General features: G+C 41.3%; 1 protein-coding gene across 1 annotated transcript in view; it reads left to right on the forward strand.

The window, feature by feature from the left end:
• The window catches only part of LOC106573647 (E3 ubiquitin-protein ligase znrf1), a 47,989-nt gene that overhangs the window by 7,941 nt on the left and 12,958 nt on the right, over positions 1–27,090 (forward strand). Inside the window, exon 2 of the mRNA XM_014148886.2 lies at positions 8,291–8,386. Within this exon, the coding sequence (XP_014004361.1) occupies positions 8,291–8,386 (96 nt within the window). The remainder of the gene's footprint in view (positions 1–8,290; positions 8,387–27,090) is intronic.

Consider the following 27,090-nt stretch of genomic DNA (forward strand, 5'->3'; position numbering starts at 1 on the left):
TGAAGTCAAGAAAAAAAGCATGCGCTGTTTCTTACCTTAAACTGATAATATATCATTCACAAGTGATAGGCTAATATTTTCACCCATCACACTACTCACCCATCACACTTTTCCATATACTAAATAATATATGTGTGAAATTAGTTTTGATTTAGAATGGTCCATTATCATGCACCTGTCTCAAAAACGGACAGCGGAATTTTTTTAATGTAATCTGTGCACTTAAATAGCGAATGGAGGACGCTTTTCCCGTGGTTTATTTGCATGCCAGCCAGGTAGGCTATACTCCTGTTGTAAAGAGAAGCAATATGGTTAATATTAGCAAAGTTGATAAATAAATATAGTAGGCCTAGCCTATAGAAAGATGATGGGATCCTCCTCTTTTTAATCGAGGCCATCACTCTGTTTTCTCATGCAATTGCATAGCCTATAGATATTTGATTACATTGTCATTGATGTCATAGTGATTAAAGGGACAATAGAGTGCTGAGTAACAGGCAGTTAGCACGTTTGGTAGGCTACTAATGACCATCAGCAGCAGCATCAGAGCTTGGAGAAGCCTAATTACGTGTCTAAACGGTCACGTGGAATTTGACTGCCATCATGACTCATGACCGCCGGTGTGGCGGTAATACGGTCACCATAACAGCTCTAGTTGGGATTATTGCCGTGTCCAAAACAACTGGGATCTCTGAATTTAGAAATCTCCGACTTCTGACTTCAGTGCGTTCAAGACAACTGGGAACTCGGAAAAAACGAGCTCCGACTAGGTCATGTGTACATGTCTAGACAATAGTGACCCATCCACTCAGCTAGATGTGGCTGGGGGGGGTGGTTATAGCATTTATTTCACATGACCCGCTCCTGTTGTAAAGAGAAGCAATGTGGTTAATATTAGCAAAGTTTAAGAGGGTGTGAACGATGCTGAATGGGTGTAGACACAGAGTTCCACTACGTGTACCAAAACATTCAAGGGCCATTTTTTCTGGTTAAAAATCACCTAATAATTATCTAATATTTATACAATATTTATCTGGACACTTTCTATTTTTGATGATGCTAGTAGGCAAATATGCAAGTAACCATTTCACTGTACTGTTTACACATTGTGTCCTGTGCATGTGACAAACTTTGATTTTTATTTGATATAGTGTGTGTTTACCAGAGGCGGTAATGTGAAGAACAACATGACCTGCACCAAAATCAGATTAGGATATACTGTAGGTCAAGGACAAGATAAAGTGTGTTTTTGCTACCACTTACACCACTTTTAGTCTTGAAATCTTTGGTTGTTTGGTTGTTTTCTACACTACCTTACTTACACTGTTCAGCACATGGTTTCACATGTGAATCCTTAAAGAGATGGTTGGGGCTAAGGCTTAAGAGGGTGTGAACGATGCTGAATGGGTGTAGACAAAGAGTTCCACTACCTGTACCAAAACATTCAAGGGCCATTTTTTCAAAAGTGGGGTTGCAAGTTTATCAACTTTCAAAGCAGAATTACTTTCCCATTGTTACTCAACTGCAGTGTGTGATGTACCACTTTCTAGCTCTGAGTCTCTACTTTTATCCAATGTAGAAAACGCAATTTCAAAGGTTGCTACATAGGACCGAATCGAGCTGGTTTGTCACAAATTGATACCAATGAGCTAAGTGAGGGATATTAAAATATGTATCTGAATATTGATATTGGGACTTTGAAATCCAATGATCTGCCCCTCAGGGCATCTTCTTAATGTGAAGACTCCCTATAGATGTTTATGTTTATGGAAGTCTTAAGAGAACATGTGGGTAGGCATCCATGGATTTTAAACCCACTGAAACCGACTCCTTTGATCTAATACATGCTATTTTTTTATATTCTAATCTATATCAACCATCAAATATTATATATCATTTATGCAGAATGCTTGAGGATATAACACGGAATTTCATTAAACTAGAGATGCATGGTTCGTGAAGCATACAGATTCATGATTGCTATAAAGTCAATTCAAGCTCAAGATAGAAGCAGAACATTTGTCTAAATGAATTGCTACAATGAATTTAAAATAGTATGTTGGCTTGGAAGCTGAGGATGAGTCATGATGAAGGTCTTTGGGAACATCTGGAAACTAAGGTCTAAAAGTTAGTACTTCATTCATTCGAAACTAGAAAACTATATCATTGCATTTCCTTCCTTGTTTTCCAGTTGAAGTTTCATTCCCAGGTTCATCTGGCTAACATTTTTCATTGAATGAGAAGTGAGATTCACAGTTTAGGCCTATGGAGTAAATTAGTTGATTTAATTGTAATTACGCAGTGGTGTTTGTGCCACATGAGTGAAAGATTATATCAGATGCATGACCTTGCCTTACTATCCATTGCTTTACTATCAATTGACTTACCACCTGGATTCGGTCTTATGTAGTAACATTTGAATTTCTGTTTTTTACATTGGATAAAAGTAGAGACTCAGAGCTACAAAATGGTACATCATACACTGCATTTGAGGAAAAAATGGGAAAGTAATTGTGCTTTGAAAGTTGATCAACTTGTAAACACACCTTTGAGAAAACCGTCTTTCAATGTTTTGATAGTACTATTGGAGAGCCCTTCTTTGTCTACACCCATTCAGCATTGTTCACACCCTCTTAAGCCTTAGCCCCACTCGTCTCCAACCGTTCTGTTCTAACTTGCCAGCCACTTCCAGACATCTAAGAGAGAGAGAGAACAGCTCAACATTACTCACCCTATCGCTCTGTCTGTGGTTTCGCAATCAGTGCGCACACTGGACGCTCTGACCAATATGTAGGGTTGTTCCGAAAACTCTGACCTCACAACTACAGTCAAGCACCCAAGCTAACTGGCTAACATTGGCTAGCTACTTCCAGACACATAATGAGAGAACAAATCACTCTGACCATTTTACTTGCCCTAGCAGAGCTGGTTAGGCTTTTTTCATGTTATCCAGAGTGTTGGTGACTGTAACTGTGCTGCTGGCAACAATTGTATGACGCTTTGTTGCCGACGTTTACTGACACCGTACATATTCAACGGGTTTTGAGCATTCAAAAATGCATCAGCTATTCTGCGCTCTGGCACACTAAGACGAGAGTCTATTGTTAAGAAATGTAGCTAGATAGCTAGCTAGGTAAACAATGAATCCCAACGCATGACGGAACGTTAGTTAGCGAACCAGCCAGCTAACATTAGCTAGCTAACAATACACTTTAACTTGAAATGAAAATACTTTGTCAAAATTAGAGTGGAGTCTTTTGTTAAGACATGTAGCTAGCTAGCTAAACAATGGACCATAATCACAACTCATGATGTTACTACGCTGCATGAATCTGCAGGTAGCTAACCAACCAGGTTCTATGGCTATAACTAGTCAAACAAATGTGTCTGAGATACGAAGAATAAGATCATACACATAATGTTAGCTAGCAACACAGCCAGCTAACGTTAGCTAGCTAACAGTACACTTGAAATAAAATCACTTTCTGTCAAAATTAGAAACGTGTAATATCTGAAAATCATACCAGTATACATCATGGTTGGACGCATCGTTGCCCTTAGTTTGACGATGTAATCCAGACTGGTGATTTCTCCATCTCATTAGTTATCATACTTGAATTCCACTGATTTCAAAACTCAGTCCTCCAGAAAGTGGAGAGCATACACATAACGTTAGCAAAGCCAGCTAACATTAGCTAGCTAACAGTACTCTTTAACTTGACATTAGGTTTATGCAGTTTTACTACACGATACATTTAGCCTGTTATGGATAGGGGGCAGTATTTTCACGGCCGGATAAAAAACGTACCTGATTTAATCTGATTATTACTCCTGCCCAGAAACTAGAATATGCATATAATTATTAGCTTTGGATGGAAAACACTCCAAAGTTTCTAAAACTGTTTGAATGGTGTCTGTGAGTATAACATAACTCATTTGGCAGGCCAAAACCTGAGAAGATTCCATGCAGGAAGTGCCCTGTCTGACAATTTCTTGGCCTTCTTGATTATCTCTATCCATTACAGGGGATCTCTGCTGTTACGTGACACTTCCTACGGCTCCCATGGGCTCTCAGAAGGCGGCAAAAAGCTGAATCGTGGCTTTGCAGGCTCTGGCTGAAAAACATTAGCGCGTTTGGATAGTGGCTGGTCACAGTACTGTGAGACTCAGGCTCGTGCACGAGTGGACTCCATGTTTTATCTTTGAACGAAAACCACCACTCCCGGTCGGAATATTATCGCTTTTTTTACGAGAAAAATGGCATAAAAATTGATTTTAAACAGCGGTTGACATGCTTCGAAGTACGGTAATGGAATGTTTAGAATTTTTTTGTCTCCAAATGCGTCATGCGTGTGACCCTTATTTACACTTCGGATAGTGTCTTGAACGCACGAACAAAACGCCGCTATTTGGATATAACTATGGATTATTTTGAACCAAACCAACATTTGTTATTGAAGTAGCAGTCCTGGGAGTGCATTCTGACGAAGAACACCAAAGGTAATCAAACTTTTCTAATAGTAAATCGGAGTTTGGTGAAGGCTAAACTTGCTGGGTGTCTAAATAGCTAGCCCTTTGATGCCGGGCTATGTACTCAGAATATTGCAAAATGTGCTTTCACCGAAAAGCTATTTTAAAATCGGACACCTCGATTGCACAAAGGAGTTCTGTATCTATAATTCTTAAAATAATTGTTATGTTTTTTGTGAACGTTTATCGTGAGTAATTTAGTAAATTCACCGGAAGTGTTCGGTGGGAATGCTAGTTCTGAACGTCACATGCTAATGTGAAAAGCTGGTTTTTGATATAAATATGAACTTGATTGAACAAAACATGCATGTATTGTATAACATAATGTCCTAGGGTTGTCATCTGATGAAGATCATCAAAGGTTAGTGCTGCATTTAGCTGTGGTTTTGTTTTTTGTGACATTATATGCTAGCTTGAAAAATGTGTGTCTGATTATTTCTGGCTGGGTACTCTGCTGACATAATCTAATGTTTTGCTTTCGCTGTAAAGCCTTTTTGAAATCGGACAGTGTGGTTAGATAAAGGAGAGTCTTGTCTTTAAAATGCTGTAAAATAGTCATATGTTTGAAAAATTGAAGTTTTTGTATTTTTGAGGAATTTGTAATTCGCGCCACGCCTATCATTGGATATTGGAGCAGGTGTTCCGCTAGCGGAACGTCTAGATGTAAGAGGTTAAAAAAAAAGCTGTGTTCGACATGATTACCTAAACATACTGACCAGCTCCAATAGACAGACACATGTTATATGGCAGACCAATCCAAACTAATCTCTCGGCATGTCCGGCCCACTCATTATCTCAGCCAATCATGGCTAGCGGGAAGATAGCTCTCTTTTTCTGTGGCTAAACCAACTAGGCTCGTAATTTAACAATTTTATTCGTATTTACAGATGGCATACAAGTTTTATATTAAGGCACATGAAAGTTCACATGTTCAAGAAGGCATTTCTGCCCAAAAACGAATTTTGTTAAAAAAAAATATATTTTTTACATTCAAACAGCTCTCCTGTGAAGTCGTGACTTGCGACATACGCGTAGTTTCCTGAATCGGTTCACATTTGGAGAAAAGTGAATAAATGTCTAATACTGCAGTGAGACTGTGATAACTTGTTGTATTGACTCAATCTGAGTGTAGACAACATTGGTGGGTAGGGGGAGGGTAATGTTTACAATTTACCCTGAAATCACAGATATTCACATTTTAAGCGCTTCTGAAGAAGGGTAAATGCTGTTTAACATCGCCTAAAAGAGGATATGGCTTTCCCTCTCTACTCTGTCTAACACATGGAGAGGAGTGGGAATATATTGAGAGGGTAATGATCCTAAGGAAGGAAGCTATCGTAGTGCTGGTGGCCAGTCATGGACATTTTATGAGCTTCCGAGACACAAGTATTTTTGTAAGGTTTTTAATTCTTTATCATTGACAATGGGGAATGGGGCAGGACTACAGAGGTATCATAAAAAATGCATGGAGTAAAGATTGAGTCTGTCGGCTTGGGTTGAGAAATGTGTCGGCTTTGTGGAGAGATGCCATGGGACACTTTAACAGAAGCGCAGTGTGACAGCTCTATTTCACTTCTGTAGAAACAGAGCATGCCCACTCCATAGTTACTAGGCCTATACCAATGGCTTGATATCTATACAGTGTGACAACTATACTGTACATTGTCCAGGGTAAGTAAACATTGGCTGTACTATTACTTTGTAAGGTATGATGAATCTGCTGTGATGGTTAGTTTCAGGTTGGGACATTCTTTGTGTTGATATTTGTGCTCTCTCTGCCAGTATGAAGTATGTCTTGTTAGTGGTTTGATAAAGGGCCAGCTCTGTGTTCATGAAACACACTGTGTTCACTGTAGGGAATATCTTTGTTTGCTTATGTTTTCATGCAGTCTTGTGATTTACTTTAATGGTCCCTATTTGACCTCACAGTTTCCAAGAATACAATCAATCCCCCATGACTTACTGTAAACTTTAGTTCCCAGCACCACCCTAGAAGTCGTACTAAGTTATTCCAAGCAACGAGTGGTATTTCTCAGTTACAGTATGTTCTCAGAGACTGATTTCTTTTCAGTGCTGTCAGTGGATGGATGAGCACACACACACAAAGAGGTCCACAGTATCGCCATGTGAACTCTGAACATTTCTTTGATCATTGAAATGGTCATAGAGCTGTTGCCATATACTGTCTGCATTGCCATTTACAGCTAGGGCCTCTTTGGCCTCTTGCCTTCTGGGAGGTGATCCATGGGCTGTCTCTATCCATCACATCCAATCATCTCTCATAGAAAGTCCTCACTCTACTTTTCTTCTGCACCTCTATTTTTTCTAAAATTCTTCCATTCCTCTCTCTGTCTGTCCCTAAGTAAGGGCTGGAAATAGCAGCCAGGGGAAATGTGGGTCAGCTGTCATGGGGGGCGGGGCTTCGGTTTACTGACTGACTAGGTTTTCTATCTATCCATCCCACCCTCATCCCTTTGTCATACTTGCTGTTTCGTTCAAGCTCTCTCATTTATAAAGCTGTCTCATTCACTTCAGCTCTAGGCCTTTGCAGGGTGTTTTCATCTCTCCATCTCTTCTCCTGACTGTGCTGGTCTGTCTGGTTATTGCTTTATGCTTTCTAGGTGAACCCCAGACAGACTCAGACCAACCAGACAAGTCTCAAAGTAAGAGTTTAGACTCTGATCCCACCGAAGGAATGAATAAATATTGAGTTAACATTAAGATTAAAACACACATTCTGGTGCGGGAGTGTGGAGCAGCGATAGTGCTGCAGTCTTCCAAGTATACATGAATGATATGGGTAGAAACCACCCCTGGCACATTCATGCGGTCTCTCCTCTACCTGTATCCCAACATGGACTTTCAATATTGTCTGAATAAAGAGAAAATACGTAACGAGGAATGAATAGCAACAACCTTTATGACTGCATAGTTGTCATTGGACCAAAAACAAGCTGATTTTGGCACAGCTGAGCTTTTTTTTGACCAGGGTCGGGGATAGGGTGCCGTTTGGACAGAGCCCTGGTGTCTGTGCTTATGGTAGTTGTGTACATGTGAAGTGTTGGGTGCAGCCATCTGAACACTACTGGTGTCTGTGTTAAAACAGTATTGAGGACTCATGATGCAAAACTCAACTCATGTGGTTGGAGGGAGAGCCACGCCAGGAATTTATGTAATCTCCTTTTATGTGCTTTGCTAATACTGTAATATGCACAAAGCTGAAAACAAACATCGTAAGAGAGATAGCTAAGATAGAGCTTTGCAGTAATTTCTGTCTGCTATTTGGAATGGGATATACACATTGACTGTCTTTCATTTGTATCAACATTTCGATTTTTAATATTCAGGGACCATGCACAACAAATATCTTACCAGATTTAGCAACATAGCTCATTTTCATCGGCAATGTCTTTTCATATGCAGGTTAACATTCATCATTTTTACAGATTACTACATGTTTATTACATAGTGAGTAAGAGACAGGTCTCTATTACATGTAAAGGGGACTGACTTGAAAATATCAACACACACAGAAAGACAGAGAGACACAGACAGACAGAGTGATTCAATGTGAGTCTACATGGTTGATGCCACTGTTTGTGGTGCCCCATTCTAGTTGGGAACACTGGTTTGTAAAAATCTAGGATCATTTGGTTCACTTATTCACTGTTGTGAGTTGGATGGTGGCTGTGAGAGCCAGAGAGCCAGTGTAACATGCATACACTAAAGTCTAACCAATCCTCCCTCTCTTTCTCCACAGGGTTCAAGTGTCCTGTCTGCTCCAAGTCTGTGGCGTCTAATGAGATGGAGGTGCACTTCATCATGTGTCTAAGCAAGCCCCGCCTGTCCTACAACGGTGAGACACCCTTCCTCATACAATATGGCCTCCTCCCTCCTCATCTCTGCTTCCTTCCCCTCACGTCTGCCACTTTTCCTCTATGTGAATCTCTGAAACCTTCTCCTCTTCCCCATCTCTCTCTTTTCCTACTTCAAATTCTTGCCATCTCTTCATCCCTCTATCTCTCTCTGGTTCATGTAGCCTCTTCTCCCCCTCTTACTCAAATGATGCTGGCTGTGACTGTAGGAATGTAGCTGTGAACTCTATATGGCCCGTCTCTCTAGTACCAGAGCTGGGGTCACGGTGGTGTGTTATTCCCTCCATTGATTCTCTCCATAGCACTACTTAGTCTGTCTGTCTGTCTAGGGGTGTGTCTCGATAGGATAGTACTGGAGTTCATAATTGTCAAATACAGTAGATATAGAAATAGAATTAGAATCCTGTATTTCTTTATCAATGGCTTGACCTGCTTGTACTCAAGTAATCACAGTATCCAAATAAGAAAAGCCTGATCTACATGTACCATACAGTAGCCAAATACATAGATAGTGGCCGTATGCCATTAGCGTTACTATAGTTTTTTGTGTAATGCTGTCATCAAGGCAACTACTTCGAATAATCTCAAATATGAAATATCTTTTGATTTGTTTAACACTTTTTTGGTTACTACATGATTCCATATGTGTTATTTCATAGTTGTGATGGCTGTACTATTATTCTACAGTGTAGAACATAGCACAAATAAAGAAAAACCCTGGAATGAGTAGGTGTGTCCAAACTTTTGACTGGTACTGTATATGTGACCGAACGACTTGATTCATTCTTACAGTATATAGCAACATTTGAAATTGTGTTTTTTACATTGGATAAAAGTAGAGACTCAGAGCTAGAAAATGTCTTTTTTGGGGCTAGCGGGAAGGTTCCCCTTTTTTCCCGTGGCTAAACCAACTAGGCTCGTAATTTAACAATTGTATTTGTATTTACAGATGGAATACAATTTTGTTATTAAGACACATGAAAGTTCACATGTTCCAGAAGGCATTTCTGCCAAAAAAATGTATTTAGATAAAAAAAATACATGTTTACGTTCAAATGCCTCTCCTGTGAAGTAGTGACGCGCGACATACACCTAGTTTCCTGAAACGAGTCACATGTATACCTGTCTTGACTCCCTGAGCACAGTATGTTCAGAGTCGATTCAGGTATTCAATCAGCCTTTCCAGGACATTATCGGTGACTGTTTGCTGTTCTTTTCCCTGTGTGCCTGCCTGGCTCCAGGTTGTGTGATTGACAGTGTGGCTGGCTGAGATATCTGTCTGCCTGTAGTCTTGGGCAGCCCTGTGTGACTGACTGACTGACTGACTGACTGACTGACTGACTGACTGACTGACTGTCCGGCCCAGCCTGTCTGGTCTGTCTGGGGCTGAATGTGACGATGTGGGCTACGTGTCACATATGACCAGTCTGCTTTCTGGGGCTCATTTAAGGCCAGGTATGTCTGGACACATAGGGAGAGGGATAAGGAGACCAATGAGGGGCTGAAAAGGAATGGGGTTAAAAGATTGATTGAGATAGTGAAAAGAAATAAAAAGAGAAACTGACTGGGATTGATGGAAGAGTACGGAGAGTGATACAGTGATGGCTGATAAAGAGTAAGAGGGGAGAGGAGTAAAAAGATACATATCTCCTTGTTTGTGTGGTTTTCTACTTCCCTGTCACTCTTTTTTTCTTACTTTTTCTCCCCCTCTCCATCTCTTCTTCTATCCCTCTCTATCACTATCTCTTTCCTTCTCTCTGTCACTCTCTTTCTCTCTCACAGTCTGTCTCTCTCTCTGTCTTTCGCTCTCTCCCCCCCTCCTCCCTCTCTGTCCGCAATCCCCTAAATTAGTGACACACAGGGACAGGACTGTGGCTTATCTTATTTCCCAGAATGCTCTGTGGTCTATTGTCAATCAGCTGGGCCCACTGCCTGTCACACATCAGCAGATCTCCTCTCTGCAAGGCCAATGTACACACACACACACACACACCCTGCCCGCAGTGGCCCGTGATAAATATGTGTGCCTGTCTGTATACTTACTGTGTTTCTGTTTGTGGAGCATTTAGAGAGTTGTGTGTGTCTATAGAGAAATAATGAGATAGACAATACATACATTGTGTGGGTATCTGGCCAACAAGGTTTGCATTGTGATATTGGTTAAGGGTTTGAAATGCCACACATTATTGTGTTGTTTACCCTGTGGTATTTACTGGTGCTTAGCGCCATGAACTCCCGTCTACCCCAGCGGGTATTGCTCCTGCTAGGGGATGAACATAGGGTGACACGTAAGTTACACCCAGATAATACAGAAATAGCAGTGCATTAACAGCAGTCAAAGACAGTTCCATCAAAATGATATGTATTGAATTATTCATGTAATATTTAGCTGATAAACTCCTTTCACACTCAGTGTCATTTGCATACAGTATTTTACCAACAGAGGTTTGGCATTCTCCCCAAACACATCAAATAGGAGTAAAGTAGTTTGTTCTCTCTCTCTCTCTCTTGATTTCTCTTTCTCTCCAACTCTATCCTCTCTATTCAAGGGCTATATTTAAGCATACAAAGTCGTAGCCCAAAAAAGACACAGTGGTCAGCTCACGTGGACTGGGTATACCAAGGCCTCACTCTCCAGCTCATACTCACATGTTCACTAAAACAGTGTCACATTCATTCACTCAACAACCACTTCACGAACACCCCTAGAATCCTATAAAACACTAACATAAGACAACCTATCTTTGCAACCACAAGAATGAAACAATTTAACACAAATAAAAATACATACACACCACACAGTCACAAACATATAGTACATAGGCGGTATACAGAGAGCCCTGTAGACATAATGCACTGTACATTGCAGTGGGAAGACCTAGACCAGGGCTCTCCAACCCTGTTCCTGGAGAGCTACTGTCCTGTAGGTTTTCTCCAACCCTTATCAAGTTCACCTGATTCTAGTAATTAGCTGGTTGATAAGGTGAACCAGTTAGTTACAACTGGGGTTGGATTGAAAACCAACAGGACGGTAGGTCTCCAGGAACAGGGTTGGAGAGCCCTGACCTAGACCTAAATCCATCCATTGTACTGTAGACCACATTGCATGTACACAAACACACACACTCACTCACAACTAACCTGTCTCCACCCTCCCTCCGGCTGGTTGGCGTAATGCGGAGGGAGCTGCTGAAGCCATAGCTCCTTAGAGGATAAAGCTAAGGAGCAGGAGAGTGGACTAGGGGAGGAGGAGGGGGTGCTTATTGTTCTAACGCAGGGGTGTGGAAGGGGAACAGCTGTGTATAGACTTACTGAGATCCAGTTTTGGAGATTGAGGATGCTGGAGGAGGAAAGGGGTTGGGGGAGAGGGGGAGGCAGCCAGGGGGTTGATGGGACTGGGCGGCTAAGCTAAGCTGATTTACATTCAGAGCATATGTCTTCTGTCTGTCTCACTCCATTTCACGCTGTCTTCTCCTCCCTTCACCTTAGCTGCCCCACATTTCCTCACTCCTCTCTCATCCATCCTCCTCCCTCTTCTCCCGCTTTCCTTTGTTCATATGAGGAGCTTCAATACTTAGAGTTAGAGTTGCAAAATTCTGGGACGTTCCAGGAATCAGGAGGGAATAAGCAGGAAATCCGGATTCCTCCATCCAGGATTCTGGAAAACCAGGAAATGTATTATTAAAGTTCCCAGAATTTTGCAACCCTATGGTATTTACCCAGGGATCAAACATTTTTAACGGTCATTCTCAAAGATACACTTCCTTGAATGCTTTGAATAGAGCATCAGAGATTCAGAGCAGCCTATCGCCTAGTAGTCTACCCTTTGTTTTAAAACCACACACTCACTCACACAAAACAGTCACCGCAAGAAAGCATGCATGCAGGCACGCACACGTTTCCAGGGGAAGAAGTATGGAGTGAGATTTGTTTCTTTACTCTGTAAATATGTTTATCACAATCCATGTCTATATTCAACATAAAGTGCCTTCGGAAAGTATTCAGACCCATTAACTTTTTCCACATTGATACGTTACAGCCTTTTTCTAAATTGATTAATAGTTTTTTTCCCCTCATCAATCTACACACAATACCCCGTAATGACAAAGCAAAAACAGATTTCTAGAAATGTTTGCTAATATCACAGTACAACTTGATTGGAGTCCACCTGTGGTAAATTCAATTGATTGGACATGATTTGGAAAGACACACACACCTGTCTATATAAGGTCCCACAGTTGACAGTGCATGTCAGAGCAAAAACAAAGCCACGAGATCAAAGGAACTGTCCGTAGAGCTCCAAGACAGGATTGTGTCGAGGCACAGATCTGGGGAAGGGTAGGAAAACATTTCTGCAGCATTGAAGGTCCCCAAGAACACAGTGGCCTCCATCATTCTTAGATGGAAGACGTTTGGAACCACCAAGACTCTTCCTAGAGCTGGCCTCCCTGCCAAACTGAGCAACCGGGGGAGAAGGGCCTTGGTCACGATGACCCAATGGTCACTCTGACAGAGTTCCAGAGTTCCTCTGTGAAGATGGGAGAACCTTCTAGATGGACAACCATCTCTGCAGCACTCCACCAATCAGGCATTTATGGTAGAGTGGCCAGACGAAAGACTGGCCACTCTGTAAAAGGTACATGACAGCCCACTTGGAGATTGCCAAAAGACACCTAAAGATTCTCAGACCATGAGAAACAAGTCTCTGGTCTGATGAAGATTGAACTCTTTGGCCTGAATGCCAAGCGTCACGTCTGGAGGAAACCATTCATACGGTGAAGTATTATGGTGGCAGCATCATGCTGTGGGGATGTTTTTCAGCGACAGGGACTGGGAGACTAGTCAGGATCAGTAGAAAGATGAACAGAAAAAAGTACAATGAGGTCCTTGATGAAAACCTGCTCCAGAGGGAAGATTCACATTCCAACAGGACAATGACCCTAAGAACACAGCCAAGACAACGCAGGAGTGACTTCGGGACAAATCTCTGAATGTCCTTGATTGGCCCAGCCAGAGCCCGGACTTGAACCCAATCTGAATTTTTTTTATCTAAAAACCTGTGTTTTGCTTTGTCATTATGTAGATTGATGGGGGGGGGGAGACTATTTAGAATAAGGCTGTAACGTAGTGTAACAAATTGTGGAAAAAGTAAAGTGGTCTGAATACTTTCCGAATGCACTGTATAACGTTATTAGGATGGGGTATGTCGAGAATGCACAGTGAGTAAACAAAAGTATATAAACAGAATATGAGGTTAGGGTGTACAACTATGGCACAAAGCATTAGACTTTGCCAAACTGCTTGCATGCAGTGTCTTATAACTGGTACAGATTTTTGAAAACTATACAATTATGTTGGTTTTCATTCCAACCCCTATTTCCACCCATAGTCTTTTCTTCAGACATTCATGGATCACTGCTTTGGGTCTGATGTCAGCAACACTTATGTCCGGTCCCAAGTCACTCCCCAACTATTTGTTTCTGTAAGGTGTGAGATAAATCATTACACTGCTTATAGACTAGATGTCCTCCGTTCGCCTATTAACAATTTGACTCACTCCCACATATGGTGAACACTTATCAGTTTCCAGGTCATTGAGGAGGGAAGGACGGAGGAATTAAGGAGGATTTTTTTTTTACACAATTTACAATCTCCTTATGCCTATTCTAAACAGAGAAACTACTGTATCTGGTCACATGAACTATAAAAGTGGTTGTTTACCCACAAATACAATTGTACACATTTTTCTAAAGTTGGTCACAAAACATTTTTGTCAATAACATTTTCTGAGAGTATTACCAGTGGGTCAATAAATACATATGGGAAAGAAGAGGAGGGCCACCGCAGACACAGGAGGTTGTTTGGTAGATTTTAGTTCCTAAACGAACCATGTGTCTGCTATGCTGATAGATGAAATCCAATCTTTACAGAATGTACTGGTGATGGTGCCCTGGTAGGCGGAAGGTCTGGAAGCATGTTGATGCTTTTGGAAGGCTGCCATCAACCACTGTAACCTTCATTGATTGAGTCAGGATCTTCCACCCAACCCAGAATTTGAGGAGCATCTTTAGCATGTCTCTTAAGGCTAATAATGAACAGAACAAAATCATTCCACTACTTTAGTAGTGTGTACCTTTTTATAGTACAGACTACTATTATAGCAAAACTGAATGTCTACATAGGTATTGAACTTGATTCCCATTTTCAAAAAACTGACGGAGGTATCCAGTTGTCAGGCATTTTGCGTCTGTTGGGCATTCGTCTACATTCTCATCACTGTCGTCGTCCAGGGGCCAGACTATTTGTGCAAGTACAATTTAATAGAAAAAAATGTGGTATAACATGACCTTAAATACCCATTGCTCCTTTTTTTCTCTTTCTCATTGGAACGTTAGGCGAGAACGTGCACTCAGATTTCCAGCAATTGCGCTGATTGGTTATCACACAAGTTCTTTTCCCCAGGGGGGTTGAGACCTGCTGTTTGAATTTGAAAACAAACGGTTTTCAAAGCAAGGAGGCAGCGCTCAGGGGCTGTGTGTGTGTGTGTTTTGAGTGAGTGTGTGAGTGACAGAGAGATGCAACCAGTGAAAGCACATCCACCCCAATTATTGACTCATTGTGTCAACAACATCAAAGATCTGCCTCCAGATGCACAGCCAGGGCCAGGTAAAGGGTATAGATGTACTAAAATGTCAAAATATTATGAAGGGCACTATACCTCTTGGCTTAAGACAGCGGCTGCCTCTCACCGAAACACCAATGGAACAATGTCTGGTCGCTGTGTCAGGAAGTTCCACACGGTGATCTCCTGAAGGCCCTTTCTCATTGTTTGTCAGACCACCTAAAATACGTGATTACAATGCACACAAGCCTTTCGTGTTGAGGAAGCAGTGCAACAGTTTTAAAAGGTTTTATAAAAATGTTGGCTTCATGCAGTTATATGCTAATTTCCTCAAAACAAAAACAATAACAATTGTACCTGGGGCGGCCAGTCGCATTGTTCAGCTTTCAACCCCAGCCCCCGTGTGCCGAGACCAAGACACGTTTAAATGTTGAAAAACAAGACCTGACCGAGACTAACCATCTTAAAATGACAGATAAATGCTGATTTTTTTCAACATTATCCATTGCATACTGGCAGGGCATACTCATCTGTCTTACACGTGTACAAAGCAAGGTGCCCTTTAACTTTTGTGTTTTATCACTTCTACTTCAACGTAACCAACAAGAGTCTGTACTCAGTGGTGTATCTTGACCTCTTGAGTTGAGAGACTACATAGGCTATTGTCTTATCCCAGACCGTGGCTCTTTCTCAACTGTATTTCCTGTTTTCCTCACCTCCTGGAATCCATGACAACAACAAAAAACACATTTGAGAAAAATGTCAGAGGAATCTCAAAGAAAAAGGGAAAGGGAAAAGGGGGATACCTCTGAATCAGAGAGGTGCTGGGGGCTGCCTTAATCGACATCCACGCCTTCGGCGCCCGGGGACACAAGGAAAGACAATTAAGAAAGAGACGTGGTCTCAAATACCATTATATTTGTAGTCTCTCAAACCATGTGGTGAAGCCTTAGAGCAGCACCCAGTCCATGATATTGGTACCAACACATAGTATAGACACCATGAATTAACAAAGACCGCATATGTGGTCTCAGGATCAGAACTACTGGATAAAGTAAATCTATTATAATGACACATTGACTCAATACATATTGTGTTCTTAGAATGACAATAATGTACACTATCAAAATACACACCAGCTTAATGGTGTCACTGATGTCCAAGGCCAGACAGTCATATGGTTCCACAGTGGCAGTAACTGCTTTTCTCCCCAAGAAAAACATGGACCACGGCCGAGCTCAATCCACGGAGGCACGGACACCCATGACAAGGCGTATGACATTAAAGTGAGATTCATGTCATGTGCCTTTATGCTCAAGTTAAGTCTGTACAGTATGATTACAAAACGTATGTCACGTCCTGACCAATATAAGTTGTTATTTTCTATGGTAGAGTGGTCAGGGCGTGACAGGGGGTGTTTTTGTGTTTGTTCTATGTTTTCTCTTTCTATGTTGTAGTTTTAGTTTGTCTATTTCTAGGTTAGGGTTTATTTTGTTGACCTTCAATTGGAGGCAGGTGGTCCTCGTTGCCTCTAATTGGAGGTCATATTTAGTAGGGGTGTTTCTGCATGTTGTTTGTGGGTGATTATATTTTGAGTAGTGTGTTTTTTTCCCTCTCTGCATCACGGTTTGTTGTTTTCTGTCACGTCCTGGCCAGTATAAGGGTTAATTGTCATTGTAGTTTGGTCAGGACGTGGCAGAGGGTATTTGGTTTATGTGGTTCGGGGTGGTGTGTTTGTTGTAGGGGATTTGATTTATGTATTCCGGGGTTTTTGGGCACTCTTCCTTGTTTATGTAATTCTATGTTTAGTCTAGGTAATCTGTTTCTATGTTGAGTTAATTGGGGTGGACTTCCAAGTGAAGCAGCTGTGTGGTGTTGCCTTTGATTGGAAGTCCTATATTAGTTGGGTATGTTTGTCTGTGTATTTGTGGGAGATTGTTTATTGTTTTGCCGAGTGAGCCTTTCAAGACTGTTTCGTTGTTCGTTTTGTTGTTTTGGTGTTCACTTAGTTTGTAAATAAATACACAAGATGAGCATCAACATTCCTGCTGCGTTTTGGTCCTCCTTAACCAATGACGACCGTGACATTTTCTGGTTAGTTTAAGTATTTATGTATTGCATCACGTTTCACTATTAAATAAAGATGTGGAACTACGAAAACGCTGCGCTTTGGTTGTGCTCCTTATCACAGCCGTGACAACGTAGCCTTTAATTGAACTGGTGACATTGCCCTCAACCCACAAGACAAAGAGCAGGAAACTGACAAGAAGAAATCGACAGAAACAGAATGCATGTCATTGACTAGGCAACAACATATTAATCAATGTTACAATGAACAACAAATTACTTGACTAGCTAGCAAATAAGCCTAGATGGAGCAAAACACAGCAAGCATAATTTCTTACTTTTTTATCAGATAATGGTCCAATTTCTTACCTTCAAACCAGTTGAGAAAGAGCGATTTGTCCTGCCTCGAATCACTTGTCCTCTAGTTCCTGAATGAAAATAAAAATAGATTTGCAACATTTATCATCAGCTAGCTAACTATCTGGCTAGCAAGATCACCAATTCAGGATTTAAAAACTGTGGTCCTTCAAAATTGACACATTCCTGAAGTTACAATTAGTTAGTTTAACGTAAGTTGTTCATCTAGCATAAACATGATGAGATTGACATCTATGCTAGCTAGCTTTATCGCATCCAACGTCGTTAGCTAGCCGATGTTATAGCTAGCTAGCTATATTTAGCTAGCTTGACTCGGCATCGGTTGTACTGTTGAAGTCGGAAGTTTACATACACTTAGGTTGGAGTCATTAAAACTTGTTTTTCAACCACTCCACAAATTTCTTGTTAACAAACTATAGTTTTGGCAAGTCAGTTAGGATCTACTTTGTGCATGACACAAGTAATTTTTCCAACAATTGTTTACTAATTAATTGTCTCACAATTCCAGTGGGTCAGAAGTTTACATGCGCTAAGTTGACTGTGCCTTTAAACAGCTTGGAAAATTCCAGAAAACTATGTCATGGCTTTAGAAGCTTCTGATAGGTGTCGTGTCTTTGGGCACCATTAACTGAAGACATGTTTATCAAAATAACTCCCTGTTATTATTATTACGCGACTAAACTGATTAATCGTTTAACTGTAATTAACTAGGAGATCAGGGCACCAAGGAAAATATTCAGATTACAAAGTTATAATTTTCCTAATATAACTTTCCTATATTATAACATTATATATTATATTATATTATAGTATAGGCCGATTATCTTATGGTTTAAATGGTGTATTTTACCTCGCGTCCGTCTCATTCCAAACGTCGTAAATTGTTGTATCTGCACGAACCCAGTCTTTACTAAGTCATCCATACATCAACTGTCTTAAAATCATTTATTTACTAAACAAAGTAATTCACAGAAAGTATACAAACAGTAATTATCGTCACAAAGAATTGGTAGAGTAATGTGCCCTAGTGGGCTAAACCGGCATGGCGGCTTGTTAAACCAACAGGGGGGTCAGCTGAGAAGACCCTACAGAGTTGATAAATATTAACAATTGATATGCTAAGCCTTTGCACATGAACGCTCACTCATTCGGGAACAATTGCAATCAATATATATTTACGCTCAGTGTGTCGTCGGGATCCTTGTTGGAGAGTTTGTGTCCTGTTGGAGAGTTTTTGTCCGTGTTCTCTCTCTCTCGGTTAGAATGGATCTTTCAAAGCGACATTCATTAATGTCGTTATAGAATGGATGTTTCGTCAGTCTTCACGTTCGATGATATCAAATTTATAGCTGCAGACTATTAATTAATATCAAAGACTTGTTCTTATTCTGTCAGTATTGATAGTCTAAAAGTTTAACCATGTGGTATGGTCAAAGTTCAGTAGAGGAATGCATGGTCAAACCTTGGCTCTCTTTTCTGAGGTAAACTGGTCTATAGAAAGTAACCCTGGGTGGGCTTATATACAGAACGTAGAAAAACTGTCACGTGACGCCTTGTCCTGTCTGTGTCCCTGGGGGCGTGCCGATGACTGAGTTAAGCTTTGAACAGAAATACAATTCTATCACATTAACATCAGTACATAGCCTCTCAACATATTCCAAATAGCTTTAATCTTATTAACCTCTCTGGGCTAGGCGGGACGAAATCGTCCCACCTACGCAACAGCCAGTGTAATCCCGTGGCGCGATTTTCAAATACCTTAGAAATGCTATTACTTCAATTTCTCAAACATATGACTATTTTACACCATTTTAAAGACAAGACTCTCGTTAATCTAACCACACTGTCCGATTTCAAAAAGGCTTTACAACGAAAGCAAAACATTAGATTATGTCAGCAGAGTACCCAGCCAGAAATAATCAGAAACCCATTTTTCAAGCTAGCATATAATGTCACAAAAACACAGAAGACAGCTAAATGCAGCACTAACCTTTGATGATCTTCATCAGATGACACACCTAGGACATTATGTTATACAATACATGCATGTTTTGTTCAATCAAGTTCATATTTATATCAAAAAACAGCTTTTTACATTAGCATGTGACGTTCAGAACTAGCATACCCCCCCGCAAACCTCCAGTGAATTTACTAAATTACTCACGATAAACGTTCACAAAAAACATAACAATTATTTTAAGAATTATAGATACAGAACTCCTTTGTGCAATCGAGGTGTCCGATTTTAAAATAGCTTTTCGGTGAAAGCACATTTTACAATATTCTGAGTAGATAGCCCAGCCATCACGGCTAGCCGTTTTGACACCCACCAAGTTTAGCCCGATTTACTATTACAAAAGTTTGATTACCTTTGATGTTCTTCGTCAGAATGCACTCCCAGGACTGCTACTTCAATAAAAAATGTTGGTTTGGTCCAAAATAATCCATCGTTATATCCAAATAGCGGCGTTTTGTTCGTGCGTTCAAGACACTATCCGAAGTGTAAATAAGGGTCACGAGCATGTCGCAATTCGTGACAAAAAAATTCTAAATATTCCATTATCGTACTTCGAAGCATGTCAACCGCTGTTTAAAATCCATTTTATGCCATTTTTCTTGTAAAAAAGCGATAATATTCCGACCGGGAATCTGCGTTTAGGTAAACAGAGGAAAGAAAACAAAGCATTCGGTTGACGCGGGCACGCGCCTGAGTCTCACAGTACTGTAACCAGCCACTACCCAAACGCGCTACTTTTTTTCAGCCAGAGCCTGCAAAGCCACGATTCAGCTTTTTGCCGCCTTCTGAGAGCCCATGGGAGCCGTAGGAAGTGTCACGTAACAGCAGAGATCCTCTGTATAGAGATAATCAAGAAGGGGAAGAAATTGTCAGACAGGCCACTTCCTGCATGGAATCTTCTCAGGTTTTGGCCTGCCATATGAGTTCTGTTATACTCACAGACACCATTCAAACAGTTTTAGAAACTTTAGGGTGTTTTCTATCCAAAGCCAATAATTATATGCATATTCTAGTTACTGGGCAGGAGTAGTAACCAGATTAAATCGGGTACGTTTTTTATCCAGCCGTGTCAATACTGCCCCCAAGCCCTAACAGGTTAAATCATTGTATACAACCATTTAGATGCAACCATTTAGTATGGTAATATGGCACTATTGTCTCTAATGAGTATCACAAAATTGTACCAAGCGGACCAGTTCGTAGCTGGATTCTTCCCCGATCTTTTATACCTTCTCCAAAACATAAATGTCGTTCGGTTCCCCAATTCTGTGAGTTGGAAGAATTCCTTTGTCTCTCTATGAAACCCCTCTCTGTCTCAAAACTGGGCCATGCGGCAGGACATTCTCCTTCAGAATTTTACGACCCCTCTCACCACAGCAGTGTCAGAAGTATAGAGGCCGGGGGATGGTGCATAGAAAAGGCCTGGTGCGAGGGAGGGGGTTCAACTGTGTTCTCTGTACCCAGAGAGAGGGCAACGTCATGACATAGGCTAATTGACATAATTTGAGTCAATTGGAGGTGTACCTGTGGATGTATTTCAAGGCCTACCTTCAAACTCAGTGCCTCTTTGCTTGACATCATGGGAAAATCAAAAGAAATCAGCCAAGACCTCAGAAAACTAATTGTAGACCTCCACAAGTCTGGTTGATCCGTGGGAACAATTTCCAAATGCCTGAAGGTACCACATTCATCTGTACAAACAATAATACGCAAGTGTAAACACCATGGGACCGCGCAGCCGTCATACCGCTCAGGAAGGAGTCGCATTCTGTCTCATAGAGATGAATGTACTTTGGTGCGAAAAGTGCAAATCAATCCCAGAACAACAGCAAATGACCTTGTGAAGATGCTGGAGGAAACAAGTACAAAATAATCTATATCCACAGTAAAACAAGTCCTATATCGACATAACCTGTGTCTGGTGTCTTGTTAGACTGTAAACTCTCCTTCCCAGACTCACATTAAGCATCTCCAATCCAAAATTAAATCTAGAATCGGCTTACTATTTCGTAACAAAGCATCCTTCACTCATGCTGCCAAACATACCCCCGTAAAACTGACCATCCTACCGATCTTCGACTTCGGCGATGTCATTTACAAAATAGCCTCCAACACTCTACTCAACAAATTGGATGCAGTCTATCACAGTGCCATCCGTTTTGTCACCAAAACCCCATATACTACCCACCACTGCGACCTGTACGCTCTCGTTGGCTGGCCCTTGCTTCATTCTCGTCGCCAAACCCACTGGCTCCAGGTCATCTACAAGTCTCTGCTAGGTAAAGCTCCACCTTATCTCAGCTCACTAGTGACCATAGCAACACCCACTCGAAGCACACGCTCCAGCAGGTATATCTCACTAGTCACCCCCAAAGCCAATTCCTCCTTTGGCCGCCTTTCCTTCCAGTTCTCTGCTGCCAATGACTGGAACGAATTGCAAAAATCACTGAAGCTGGAGACTCATATCTCCCTCACTAGCTGTAAGCACCAGCTGTCAGAGCAGCTCACAGATCACTGCACCTGTACATAGCCCATCTGTAAATAGCCCATCCAACTACCTCATCCCAATACTGTATTTATTCATTTATCTTGCTCCTCTGCACCCCAGTATCTCTACTTGCACATTCGTCTTCTGCACATCAATCACTCAGTGTTTAATTGCTATATTGTAATTACTTCGCCACCATGGCCTATTTATTGCCTTACCTCCCTTATCTTACCTCATTTGCACACACTGTATATAGACTTTTTCTACTGTATTATTGACTGTATGTTTGTTTATTCCATGTGTAACTCTGTGTTGTTGTATGTGTTGAACTGCTTTGCTTTATTCTTGGCCAGGTCTCAGTTGTAAATGAGAACTTGTTTTCAACTAGCCTACCTGGTTAAATAAAGGTGAAATAAAAAAATAAAAAAAATAAACCTGAACGGCCGCTCAGCAAGAAAGTAGCCACTGCTCCAAAACCGCCATAAAAAGCCAGCCTGCGGTTTGCAACTGCACATGGGGACAAAGATTGTACTTTTGGAGAAATGTCCTCTGGTCTGATGAAACAAAAATAGAACTGTTTGGCCATAATGACCATCGTTATGTTTGGAGGAAAAAGAGGGAGGCTTGCAAGCCGAAGAACACCATCCCAACAGTGAAGCAAGGGGGTGGCAGCATCATGTTGTGGGGGTGCTTTGCTGCAGAAGGGACTGGTGCACTTCACAAAATAGATGGCATCATGTGGAAGGAAAATTATGTGGATATATTGAAGCTACATCGCGTCCCATTTGTTACCAAGTTAAAGCTTGGTTGCAAACGGATCTTCCAAATGCACAATGACCCCAAGCGTACTTCCAAAGTTGTGGCAAAATGGCTTAAGGACAACAAAGTCAAGGTATTGGAGTGGCCATCACAAAGCCCTGAACTGAATCCCATAGAAAAGTTGTGGGCAGAACTGAAAAAATGTGTGCGAGCAAGGAGGCCTACAAACCTGACTCAGTTACACCAGCTCTGTCAGGAGGAATGGGCCAAAATTCACCCAACTTATTGTGGGAAGCTTGTGGACGGTTACCCGAAACGTTTGACCCAAGTTAAACAATTTAACCTCTTTGGCAATGCTACCAAATACTAATGAGTAAATGTCTGACCCATGTGATGAAAGAAATAAAAGCTGAAATAAATCATTCTCTCTATTATTATTCTGACATTTCACATTCTTAAAATAAAGTGGTGATCCTAACTGACCTAAGACAGGGAATTTTTACTAGGATTAAATGTCAGGAAATGTGAAAAACTGAGTTTAAATGTATTTGGCTAAAGTGTTTGTAAACTTCCGACTTCAACTGTATGTCCTAATGATTGAATTTAACATTCATATGAAAGTATGCCGTTGAAAATGTTAACATAATTTGTTGAATAAATAAACATAATTCTCACATTTCACGAAGTTGTTGTTTAATATTCTTCTAGAAAATGTTGTCCCAAGTCATGGGGATATAACATCCTGCCTTGACATGACGTCATCGCACTGCGCCTTACGTGACATAGATCTCAATGACTGGAGCTGCACTGTCCATTTGTGGATTGAACCAAACATTGTCTATTATATTGACAAGATAGTCAAGTGACCGCTCTAACAATGGAAATACATGTCCTCAAAGATGGAAGTCAGGCGGGATCAGGTGGGACCATTATAGCCAATGAACACATGAACAATAGGCCATAGAGATAGATGGAGGACTCATCTTTGTATCTGGGCCATTGTAACGTTTGTGACCCCATGGCCAGTGCCATTGAGGCTATCTCCATTTTGAAGTAGTCCATTTTCTTCTTCATTGGCTGATCGCTTCCACCCAGACTACTTTAAAGTGGTGGAAACCCTCAATGACAATGTCCATGCTAAAACAAGTTATATCCACGATGAGTCCTCTATATATCTGTATGACAACGGGCACAACTCAGATATAAAGTTGTTTTTTAAAGTTGCTGAAATGCCACGTGTGTCCGTCCACTTATATCAGTGCTTTCGTAACAACCTAACCATTATGAAACTTCTATTCGATCAAATAAGCCTCATGTAGCAAATTAGCAAATTTGACACACTCATTGATTCCTCACTTTGTGGGCTTACTTTCATGGACAATTTTGGCGCTGAGTAAAACCTCTTGCTTCATCTCTTCCTCTCTTTCTACCACACATATCAGCAGAAAATACAGATTCACAAGCACTTTTTGATGTGCAAATACACATTCCACAGTTGTAAATGTTAGGAATTTCTGAACATTTGCTCACATCGTTGTACATTTGTTCAAATTGTTGTTTTATTTGTGAGCTACGTTAAATACATTTACAGATCATGCTTGTATTGTGACTCATGCTGAACATGCATATGGATCTTGGTTTCATTTGTGAAATATTTATACATGTTTACGGATTATGGTTTTAATTAAGAAATGTTTTAATATATTCACATATCATAGTTTTATTTGTGAGATATGTTGAATATACGCACAGATTGTGGTAGACATATTTACAGAATAAGGAAACAAATCTCACTCCATAATGAAGTGAGTGAGTTGCTGTAACAGGATGTGGTCTGGTCTCCTACTTTGGTCTGGCACAGTGCAGCGCAGCATTTCCTGTCAAATTAAAACTAGGTTTTACTGGAATCCACCACCTCTTCTTCAAAGAACACTGTTTCGACATGTGTTTCAGTGAGTCATGGTAGGAGTATGAGCTAACATGTCATATCCTGCTGATCAAGACCTTGCTGAACAAACGGCTGGATGTTTCAGTAACAGCTCAGACTATACGGACACACAGACACACACACACACAGTAGAGCATACCCTTATAAAAAAAGACATGTTCACATGTTGAGCTGACATTTCATATGTGAAATTTAATTTATAGTTCACATGTTAACACCACCTTTTCACATCAATCAAATGTATTTATAAAGCCCTTTTCACATCAGTTGAAACCCAGCCTAAAACCCCAAACAGCAAGCAATGCGGTGGCTAGAAAAAACTTCCTAGAAAGGCAGGAACCTAGGAAGAAACCTAGAGAGGAACCAGGCTCTGAGGTGTGGCCAGTCCTCCTCTGGCTGTGCCAGGTGGAGATTATAACAGTATATGGCAAAGATGTTCAAATGTTCATAGATGACCAGCAGGGTAAAATAATAATAATCACAGTGGTTGTAGAGGGTGCATCAGGGGGTGAAACAGGTCAGCACCTCAGGAGTAAATGTCAGTTGGCTTTTCATAGCCGAGCATTCAGAGTTCGAGACAGCAGGTGCGGTAGAGAGAGAAAGAGTTGAAAACAGAAGGTCCGGAACAAGGTAGCACGTCCAGTGAACAGGGTTCCATAGCCGCAGATAGAACAGTTGAAACTAGAGCAGCAGCACGACCAGGTGGACTGGAGACAGCCAGGAGTCGACAGGCCAGGTAGTCCTGAGGAATGGTCCCAGGCTCAGGTCCTCCAGGAGGGGAGGGAGAGGGACAGAGAGAATTAGAGGGAGCATACTTAAATTCACACAGGACACCGGATAAGACATGAGAATTACCCCAGATATAACAGACTGACCCTAGCCCCCCGACACATAAACTATTGCAGCATAGATACTGGAAGCTGAGACAGGGGGGGTCGGGAGACACTGTGGCCCCGACTGACGATACCCCCGGACAGGGCCAACCAGGCAGGATATGACCGTACCCACTTTGCCAAAGCACAGCCCCCACACCACTAGCGGGATATCCGTAAACCACCAACTTACTACCCTGAGACAAGGCTGAGTATAGCCTACGAAGATCTCCCACACGGCACGAACCCAAGGGGACGCCAACCCGGACAGGAAGATCACGTCAGTGATTCAACCCACTCAAGTGACGCACCCCTCCTAGGGATGGCATTTTAGCACTAATAAGCCAGTGACTTAGCCCCCATAATAGGGTCAGAAGCAGAGAATCCCAGTGGAGAGAGGGGAACCGGCCAGGCAGAGACAGCAAGGGCGATTCGTTGCTCCAGTGCCTTTCCGTTCATCTTCGCACCACTGGGCCAGACTACACTCAATCATAGGACCTGCTGAAGAGATGAGTCTTCAATAAAGACTTAAAGGTTGAGACCAAGTCTGCGTCTCTCACATGGATAGGCAGACCATTCCATTAAAATTAAGCTCTATAGGAGAAAGCCCTGCCTCCAGCTGTTTGCTTAGAAATTGTAAGGACAATAAGGAGGCCTGCATCTTGTGACAGTAGCATACATGTAGATATGTACGGCAGAACCAAATCTGAGAGATAGGTAGGAGCAAGTACATGTAATGCTTTGTAGGTTAGCAGTAAAACCTTGAAATCAACCAAAGCCTTAACAGGAAGCCAGTGTGGAGAGGCTAGCACTGGAGTAATATGATCACATTTTGGGGTTCTAGAAGCCGTGCTTACTGAAGCTTACTGCTAACTGAAGTTTATTTTGTGCTTTATCCGGGTAGCCAGAAAGTAAAGCATTGCAGTAGTCTACTCTAGAAGTGACAAAAGCATGGATTAGCTTTTCTGCATAATTTTTGGACAAAAAGTTTCATATTTGCAATGTTACGAAGTTGGAAAAAAGCTGTCCTTGAAATATTCTTGATATATTTGTCAAAAGAGAGATCAAGGTCCAGAGTAATGCTGAGGTCCTTCACAGTTTTATTTGAGACAACTGTACCACCATCTTGGTTCATTTTCAGATCGAATAGAACATCTCTTTGTTTCTTGGGACCTAGAACTAGGATCTCTGTTTTGTTCGAGTTTAAAGGTAAAAAAATTGCTGCCATCCACTTCCTTATGTCTGAAACAGGCTTCCAGGGAGGGCAATTTTGGGGCTTCACCATGTTTCATCGAAATGTACAGCTGTGTATTGTCCACATAGCAGTGACTCCCGGTACCAAAACTCATAATTCTTCCTCGTTTTGGAAGAAACAAGCCTGAAACCTTGAACAAAGACTGTTGACATCTCCTGGAACCATAGGAATTGCAATCTGGGAGCTGGAATTACATAGGACCCATAGCTTTCCATTGAAAGAGCATGGAATCTCAAAAAAAAGAAAATTCCAGTTGGTTTTTCTTAGAATTTTCGGCTA

Source organism: Salmo salar, chromosome ssa16 (genome assembly GCF_905237065.1).
Source record: "Salmo salar chromosome ssa16, Ssal_v3.1, whole genome shotgun sequence".
Lineage (NCBI taxonomy): Eukaryota > Metazoa > Chordata > Actinopteri > Salmoniformes > Salmonidae > Salmo > Salmo salar.